A 9,845-nucleotide genomic window follows, 5' to 3' on the forward strand; every position below is an offset into this window, starting at 1 on the left:
CAGTGCTGGGCTAGAAGTACATTGTCCTGTTATAAAAGTTATAATACAAAGAATGGCACATATTTGGTCTTGATATATATACTATGAAAAGTGTAATTTTAGCACCTGTAATTATATTTAAAAATTTATACTAAATATATATAAAACAAAGATTGACACCAGGCCTCTAATAAGGGACAAAATCTTTTCCTTCATACCTTATTTTGACACAAGGATTGTGGAAGAAGAGGTAGATTGCATTGCAAGTGAATATGATAGCTCCTCACCCAGCCATACGCTAAGAATGCAGACTAGGAAGTTACTTGATTCAAATCATTGTCAACTAAGACCTGGGAATAAAATTAAGTCCGTCTCACATCTTGTAGATGGGGGTCTTCTACCCAGGTTGTCTAAAAACCCACTCAATATAATGGATAACAATATGTAACCCAAAGGCATCATTTGTTACCAGTATTCAAAAAATACTCTGGATATATTACTATTTTCAGTAATATCATTCATGTAGATTCCATATCCATAATGGAGTTTTCTTACCTTTTTAGCTGGGCAACCCCAATAATATGAGGAACGTAGGTAAAATTACACTAGTTAGTGTAATAAATAAAGTATGTGTCCCTTGTATAAGATAAAAAAAAATAAACTCAATTGCAATCTTCTTTACCTTCCCCTGTCAAAGAAGAAAGTAGTTTATACGCTGAGATATTGATTTGCAACCTTGAGCAGAAAATAATTTCTTGGGAGTGAATATCGTCCTTGCAACCTCATCTAGCATCTCTTCAGTGAACTGTAGATCTCGAGCAAGAAAAGCATCCCGAGCACAGAGCTTCACATGGTGATATTCCAAAGGTAGGAAAGGTACCAGAAAGTCTATGAGGTTCTCCTGAAGAAGGCAGTTGTCGGCATCTGGGGGGGAAAAAAGATATAAGTCATCTGGTATCTCCTGCGTCTTAGTTATTGACCAGGGTAGACAGTAATTAGTTACTTGGCATTACTGGGGAGGCAAAAATAGTTTATTTTTATAGTACCTTTGGCACACATGGCCTATTTTAAGACAATATCAGTAACAGTGAAAAATCTATATTGCAAGATCTAATCTGGATCAGTCACCAGGACCAGAAGTTTAGTGTTCTGAGCTTTTGGACTTGTGCTGGAGCCCAGCCTCAGAGAACCTTTCTCTATCAGAATATGTGCTTTGGGTTATTTTATGCATCATATTTATGTGGTGCCTTCCTATTAGTTGATTAGTGTGTTGATGGCAGGGGATTGGCTGTTTTTTTTCCTTGTGCTGCCAAGTCCTTGGCTCCTAAGTACCTGATAAGCTAATGGTAAATCAGCATTCCTCTTGACTGACAGGAGGCTTGTTTCCCAGGCTTCAATCATTTCCCTGGCTATCTTTGTACTTGCATGGCCAACAATCTTAATAGCTCCAAAACAATGTATGTCCTTGTTCAATGTGAGGCTACCAATGAGTTTGGGTCTCCTCGTCTGACCACTCGCTTGTGTCCTTGCAATCTTATGGTTAGCTTCCTCCCCGTCTGTCCTACATAGTCACTGGGGCAATCCATGCAGGGGATCTGTAGATTACATCAGAAGTACCTCTCACTTCCAAGCAATCTTTGCAATGCATGATTGGTCCTCATATGGTAGTCTCTGGGCGGTGTGCGATGCCCACTTGGAGACCTCGGAAGCTGAGTTCTACTGCTTCCGAAATGTTTTTGATGCATGGCAGGGTGTGCCATATGGTTGATCTTATACCCTCTTTCTTCATTTCTCTTCCTTACATGTTGCACAGGCATCCTGTAATAAATGCTTATGGGAAGGTTCCCCTTCTGCCTGAATTTTTCACATAGGTACCTTCTCTTCAGTTCTTTAGCTTGCTGGGTACTACAGTGGGTTCTATAGCAATTCTTTTTGTGTGACACTGGATGGTTACTGTTGAAACTAAGAATGAGTGGACTGTTGGTGGCCTTGCAATAAACCATGGTTTCTAGGTTTCCATCTTCCTGTCTGTTGACAAGCACATCTAAAAATGGTAATTGTTTAGCTGTTTCTTCCTCCATTATGAATTGTATGTCTGAGAAGATGGAGTTCAGTAAGGTATAAAACTCTTTCAGTGCATTTCTTTTGATGATGACAAACATGTCATTCATGCATGCGTGTCAAACTCGCCGTGTCACATAATCTGTGCAGTTCATTACCACTGTTGACCAGCCCTTATCTGCTGATAAAATAATGTCCTGATCTTGTTTCAGGTCTTTCAAGATGTGTTGCTCTGTTGGGCTGAGTGTATTGTTTGGTTTGTGTGCAACCAGCACTGACAATACATGGCATGTTTTTCTGGCTGTTCTATCTCTACTCTGTTGAACATGGACTCTAATGCTGCTATAAATTCTGTTGGTGAGGCGTCTCATGTGTTAAACCTCTCATCATTATCTTCCAACTGTTTCCTTTTTCTCCCGTTTTTCTTTTACAAGGGCCATAATAACATTTTCTAGGTCAGTGACTAATTCTTGTGATAGACAATGCCCCTTATGTATATTGATAGATGCTTTATACTTGCCCCATCTTAGATGGCAGTCATGTATTAATACCTCTAACATACGTTTGCTGAATGCTTTTGCCATAGGTCTGCTCATCTTCGAGTTGACTGGTGGTCAGTATTGTAGGCTGTGTGGAATGACCCCTTCCCGAGTGCATCGGTTTAGGAAGTATAGTTGTTCATAAGTGGAAGCCTCGCGTGCTGAGAAAGATTCCCAAAGCCAAACTGTTTGAAGCACTAGCTGCCCATATTTCTCATGAATGAAGGCAAATATACATGTCCTAGGATAATGTTGCAAGATCCAATCTGGATCAGTCACCAGGACCAGAGATTTAGTCTTTTGAACTTTCAGACAATGCTGGAGCACATCCTCAGGGAAATTTTCTCTACTGGAAGGTGTGTTTTGGGTTCCTTCTATACATCGTATTTATGTGGCGCCTTTCTATTGGTTGATTGGTATGTTGATGGCTGTTTTTTCCTTGGGCTACCAAGTCCTAAATACCTGATAAGCTGGTGGTAAATCAGCATGCCTGTTGTCTGACAAGGGGCCCATTTCCCAGGCTTCAATCATTTCCCTGGCTATCTTTGTTCCCATACATTTGCAATTGAAATACAGCAGGAAAAGACAATTTGATGAAGAGGAAGAGGAAGCAAAGTAGTGGCCACAAAGGATTATTTTGGCAAATGCAGTTGATTTTGCTGTAGGTTTAGAGCAGCTTTATATAATAATACAACAAAGAACACAATCATTTATTTATCAAATTTATATAGCCGCTCATCTCACCAAAAGCAACTTTGGGCATTACCCAACGAGATAAAACAGCAATGTAAAAAATCAGATATAAAATATAAAAATCCATATGAATAAATATCATAGAAACCAAAGATGATAACCCCTAGACAATGACAGAGATAAAAATGACAATTTTATCAATTTTATTTGTATGCAGTTTTATCATATTTGTATATTTATATTTTCATTCATGTTGAAGCAAACAAAATTATGACAATACAGTTGTGAATTTATCCAATTCATCCAATGGAAATAAATGTTATTTTGAACAGCAATTACTGTATAAAGAGTAAAGGGAGGCTAGACGGAAATGAAAGTAGCAGCAGTTACAAGATTTTAGAACTAAATGGCTGTGTTCATATGACACAGCTGAGCAATATAGCCATTCTTTAAAAAAGAGAGATTTTGAGAATCCTCTCAATTCTTTGAAAAGTTATTGTTCCTGTCCCTCCTCCTACCCTCTCAACTGGACAAAAGCAAATTGAAAACTTTCTAGCAGCTTTACCAAGATTGGAGCCATTGCAGTAGAATTTAGGGATGAGTCTTACTCCGCCTCTTTCTATTTTATGCCTCTTATCCTGCAGAGTAAAACACACAAAGAAAAGGAAATGGAAATGGAGTATCTAGGAAACTCCTGTTTCCTGGGATATTTTGGGACTTCATCCCATTCCTACAGCTAGTTGAGAGTGTTAATCTTCTTCTCTCATCTCAGTTTGGAAAACCTGGCTAGCTAGAGACAAAAAACTGCTCCACTGGTCATCTGTACCTGTTGATAAAAACCCACTTTCTCCTTTGATTCAGCTAAGCTAAGGCATGAAAAAGGGGCCTATTCATTTACCAAGCTACAAGGAAGGTATCACTAGATTCAACAGATCCCACGTGTTTGTAGACGGTTAATTTTAATGTTACTGCATTTCATTTCCCTCTAAACCAGGGGTAGGCAACCTTGGCTCTTTTATGACTCGTGGACTTCAACTCTCAGAATTCCTGAGCCAGCATAGCTGGCTCAGGAATTCTGGGAATTGAAGTCCACGGATCATAAAAGAGCCAAGGTTGCCTACCCCTGCTCTAAACTCAAGATTTAGGTCTCTTTCCCACTAATATCTCTGTTTACATTTGTCAGAGTAGATGAATAGATACCTAGTTCAAAAAAAGCTTATGTCACAAAACATATTAAAATGCTGTAATATTTTCTTTTAGACTAACATGCCTTAGTATCTTTTGTGAGTGCCTATTAATCTGCAGATGAGAAGGGAAATTTCATACATTTGAGGAAAAATAAAACCTATTGGCTTGCCACAGTATATTTAACAGATCCTTCCAATTATGGCTTTTGGCCTATTATCCATCCCATTAGAATGGTGAAAATTAATATTTTTTTAAAGCACTGATATTATTTGTAAATGTAACTTCACACTTGCCCTCAATCAATATCTTGCAAAAGACAAAAAAATGCATTACTACCGAAGTTAGAACTGCAGTGGTGGTAAAGCCTTAGGAACAAGCAGCAACTCACCTGGGGCATCCAGCAGCTCTCTTCGCAGAACTTGTTCTAAATGTTCCAGGGTGATCTCCTCTCTAGCTTGACCAGCTTGCCAGGAATCCAGGGCCACCTTATTGATGATGTTGCCACCAGTGTTGCTGAGTACAAAAAAAGAATATTACAGGTAGTCCTCAACTTACAACCATTGGTTTAGTGATCGTTCAAAGTTAGAACAACATTGAAAAAAAAGTGACTTATGACCATTTTTCACACTTATAACCACTGCAGCATCCCCCACGGGATCTAAATTTGGACACTTGACAACTGGCGTGTATTTTTGATGGGTTGCAGTGTCCTGGCATCATGTGATCACCTTTGGCGATCTTCTGACAAACAAAGTCAATGGGGAAGCCAGATTCACTTAACAATTGTGTTACTAACTTAACAACTGCAGTGATTCACTTAATTGTGGCAAGAAAGGTTGTAAAATGGAGCAATACTCACTTAACTGTCTTGTTTAGCAATGGAAATGTTTAGCTCAATTGTGGTCCTAAGCTGAGGACTATCTGTATCTCATTGACCAATAGAATTTAGCAGTTGCAGCAAAATATAACCTTAATGCATAAGCTATCTTGTCCGGTATTCACAATAGTATCACAGGGTAACGTTGTTAGTCATTGTACAAGAAAGTCCCGAGGGTGAAAGTTTCTCATTTCTGCTGATACACTAAAATCAGCTTGAATTCACTTGTATTTCCCAGAATGGCTTATGGTGGAATGTTAAGGACAGAAAATCTTTCTGCAATCATATGTACATTTTAACCTCCTGTTTCCTGCAATGAGATAAAGACGTGGAACATGACTTCTTTACCCATTTCTTTTTTCTCCCACTCTTTTGGGGGATGATGATGATGATGATAATGATATTATTATTATTATTATTATTATTATTATTATTATTATTATTATTATGGATCATCGCACAGTCAGTCAAATGTTCAGACTGGATTTGGCATTTTGTCTACCTATCAAGTCCTTACCCAGGACCCGGGATAGGCAGATGTGGATGTTTGATGGTATTACAGATATCGTCGCAGGATAGAAGCAGTTCCTAGTAAGACCGCCTTTTGCAATTGACTAATAGCGAATTTGTCAATGCCAATGGTGTTCAAGTGGTGGTATTATTATTATTATTATTATTATTATTATTATTATTATTATTATTATTATTATTATTATTATTATTATTATTATTATTGTGGAATAGATAGAGTGAGAAAAGAAGCACTCGTTTTAAGACATCTAATGCATTAATAGCATTCATGTTTGCTGTCTTCCCTCTAAAGATGATCTTCAGTGAGGGATTTAGTTTACTTTGGTAAATCCCCAGCCTCTTAGGAAAAAGCAGTTGGCCTTTAGGTAAATTTTGCTCCTAGTTAATGAGAAAAAAGAAATTGGCACAAATCTTACTAGTTTCAAAGGTCCAGTGCAAAAAAATATAGGTAGCAAAAACTGACTTACAGTGGTAATTTGGTACTCATCTGCTTTGAAACTTATCAAATTTGGTACTCAAGGCATTTTGATGTGAAAATTTTGCCCCAGTTCTCATCAGGTTCTTAAAGCACAAGCTAGAATTTGTCAATGTTATTCCTTATGGGAAAAATCTGGTACTCATCATTTTTGGTACTCATTGCGCTTCCTAGAACTAATTAATGATGAGTACCCAGGTACCACTGTATTTGCTTTTCAAACTCAATTATTGTTATCAGCAAGCCAGCTTTTAATAAAGGTAGGTGAGATTTTAATTAATGTTCAAAGCTTCTTTTTGGATGTAAGGCAAAGGTAAATATATCCTTTTGCTTAATAAAACTACTGTTGACTACCTGATCACAATCATGCAGTTTTCTTCACTGTAGTATGGAAATGGTTTGCCAATGCTTTCTCCTGGACATTTTTTTGACTTCTCAATCTGACCTACAGTCCTGATAGTTTCCCAAGCATGTTCTTAACCATGGCTGACCCTGCTTAGCCCCAATAAATTCAGCCACCTACAAATTAGATTTAAATCGATATATTCAAATCTAATTGGAAAGAAGCAATTTTGAGCGTAGTACAATTTTTTTCCTGAATTTCATTCCTAGTGCCCAGATCCCATGAATATTTTATAGTAAATGTTATTTATTGTATCAGGGGGAGCTGATTAGAGACAGAGGTATTCTTAAGTACACGAGTCTTCCCTCTCTAAAGGGAATCCTTGAATATCAGCAACATTGTAGACAGTAGAGTCAGAGAACAAAATGAACCTCTCCTGTATGTTTCTGTACTTGCACTATACAGAATTTGTAAAAGGACAGAAATAAATCTTACTGCTTTTGCAAAGTTCAGCTTTTAAGCTAGACCAGGGGTGTCAAACTCAATTTCATTGAGGGCCGCATCAGCATTGTGGTTGCCCTCGGGGGGGGGGGGTGGGGGGGCGGGGCGGGGGGGGGTGCAGCCTACTGGATGGGCGTGGCTGGGGTGGGTGTGGACTACTGGGTGGGCACGGCCAGCTCTACATCGCTTGTGTCAAGGGTGCCTGTGGGGTCCTGGGTAGGAGTAGGGCAGATCCGAGGGTCTCCGGCAGAGGGGGGTGGGACCAGGGCAAGCACCAAGGCATGGTCCACTGGAGGAACCTCACTGTCCCTCTGCGGCCATGCGGGGGGACTGGACGGTGGTGCTGGCTGCCCAGAGCCCTGGGCAGCAGAGGTCAAACGCTCAGGTCAGCCCACGAGCTCCTGTGGCACCAAGCCCAGCCCCACTTCCCCAAGGGGGCGCCCAGCTGTGCTTATCTCAAGGCTGCTGCTGCTGTGCTTGCTCTCCTTAGCCAGGATGCTCATGATGGGTATGAGGGCAAAGTCAGAGGGAGGCCCATTCCCTCTCCATGTGAGAGGCCCGTCTTTGTATCCAAAGCATCCTTAGCAATAGGATAGGAGACCCCCAGGATAGGCCAGGAGGGGATGGTGAAAGGGCAGCAGGGCAGGACTTCCCCCAGACCCTCCCTCCCTTTCCTTCCTTCGTTCCTTCCTTCCTTCGTTCCTTTCCTTCCTTCTTTCCTTAAGAACAGAGTGGTGGAAAAATATTTGAGATGAGGAAGGGAGAAAAACAGGCAAGAAATGCAGCTGGGGAGGTGTCACCCTTGGTGAGGAATGAAGAAATGCACCTTTGCCTGGAAGTGGCCAGAAAATGGCCCTCGCCTACTTCACATATCTGGCTTGGTGGGCTCTGGGGGAGGGGACATCGTGAGCAGCAGGAGACTCGACATTACCTGCACAAAGCCGCCCAGCCCCCAGCCTGCCCAATTTCGGCAGGCAGCGCCGCGCTCTCCTCACAGCGGCATTGTGCTTCTCATCAGATTCGCGCCACCTGGCTCAGCTCTTGGCACTGTAAGGAGAGCGCCCCGCTGCCTGCCAAAACTGGGTAGGCTGGGGGCTGGGCGGCATTGTGCAGGTAACATCGACTCACACTGCTCGTGGCATCCCCTCCCCCGGAGCCCACCAAGCCGGATATGTGAAGTAGGCGAGGGCCATTTGTTGGCCACTTCCAGGCAATGGTGCATTTCTTCATTCCTTATGAAGGGTGACACCTCCCCAGCACGCGCCCAGGGAGTGGGGCCGATGCGACAGGGGGCAGTCCCTCGCTGTTTCCAGACAGCCTTGTGGAGCTAAGACTGAATGCATTTCAGCATAGATGGCCACCACGAAATTGTACATTGGCTCCCGGCCAGCCTGGGCCGGGGCCAAGGCAGCGGGGGCCTTTCCCTCACTGTTTCCAGGATGGCTTTGTGGGCGACATGAAACCACTTTGCGGGCCGGATCTGCCCTGCGGGCCTTGTGTTTGACATGTCTGAGCTAGACCAAATGAAAGTGCAACTCAGGATCTGTTGATGGAAGTGGCAAGAAAGTTTTTTTAGGAAGAACTTTTGAATAAACTTGTGGAAGTCTTGATATGTTTCTAGATTTTTCTACCTCTTTTTTTTTTTACCCTGGACGACTGTCAGTATTAAAAGCAAAGGTCTTTTAATATTCTGAAAAGTCCCCAGAATATATGACTTAGGATTTGTTTCTTACACTCAAAACAAAATTTACCTCAGGAAAATGAAGATGGACCGCCGGTAATGAACCTTGTCAGTGTTGCAACTGTGACCCACATATGGTTTGAGGACCTTGAGGATATCAGGGTGAAACCTCTCTGCTTCATCAAAGATGAACAAGGATTGTTCACAGAGTTGGGCTGTCTCGGTGATTTGTTTTGTTAGCTGGACCTGAGTGAACAGGCATAAATAATGATGAAATTGGCATAAATAAAACTGGTACAGCCAGAGATTTATTTATGGCCTTATATCCCATCTTTTAGAACTGATGCTTATTACATAGCCTTAATAACCTTTAAAAGCAATTATAAAATATCAAGAAAAAAGAAGTCAATATGAAATTATCAACAAAATCTAAAATCCTTGTTTATATGCTACCAGTGAGGGAACCAGAAATATTTTCCAAGGGAGAGTGATCTAAAGATCTGTGATTCCCACCAAGAAGCCTTTTATAATTGCCTGACAAAGCACATTTCTGAGAGCAAATATGGGACAACTCAAAAGTAAATAAAAATGCAGCCTGGCTAAAGGAGGTGGGTAATTTTTTAAAAAAAGATTAAAATGAAAGAATTTATTTTTTATTTATTTATTTATTGAATTTATATACCGCCCTATCTCCCTTACGGGACTCAGGGTGGTGAACAGGCGATAATAAAAACCATGATAAATATAGGCAGTTCTAAAATCAAATTAAATAACGGGCCTGTTCTAAAAACACACCCATACAAAAACCCCCACTAAAACATAATCAAACTACGCCAGGTCGGCCGCACGGAATAGATGGGCCTTCAGGGCTCGGCGAAAAAGGCGCAGGTCCGCAACTGTACGTAGGTCGGGGGGTAGGTCATTCCAGAGGGCAGGAGCTGCCACAGAGAAGGCTCTCCCCCTGGGGGTCGCCAGCC

General features: G+C 41.3%; 1 protein-coding gene across 1 annotated transcript in view; it reads right to left on the reverse strand.

The window, feature by feature from the left end:
* Positions 1–629: 629 nt before the first annotated feature.
* The window catches only part of TOR3A (torsin family 3 member A), a 16,009-nt gene continuing 6,793 nt past the window's right edge, over positions 630–9,845 (reverse strand). Inside the window, exons 4-6 of the mRNA XM_015811262.2 lie at positions 8,939–9,114; positions 4,849–4,973; positions 630–903 (exon numbers count right to left, since the gene is read on the reverse strand). Coding sequence (XP_015666748.2) covers positions 671–903; positions 4,849–4,973; positions 8,939–9,114 — 534 coding nt within the window. The 3' untranslated portion in view covers positions 630–670. The remainder of the gene's footprint in view (positions 904–4,848; positions 4,974–8,938; positions 9,115–9,845) is intronic.

The sequence above is a fragment of the Protobothrops mucrosquamatus genome, unplaced genomic scaffold (assembly GCF_001527695.2).
Source record: "Protobothrops mucrosquamatus isolate PMUCROS unplaced genomic scaffold, P.Mucros_1.0 scaffold35, whole genome shotgun sequence".
In the NCBI taxonomy this organism is placed as follows: Eukaryota; Metazoa; Chordata; class Lepidosauria; order Squamata; family Viperidae; genus Protobothrops; species Protobothrops mucrosquamatus.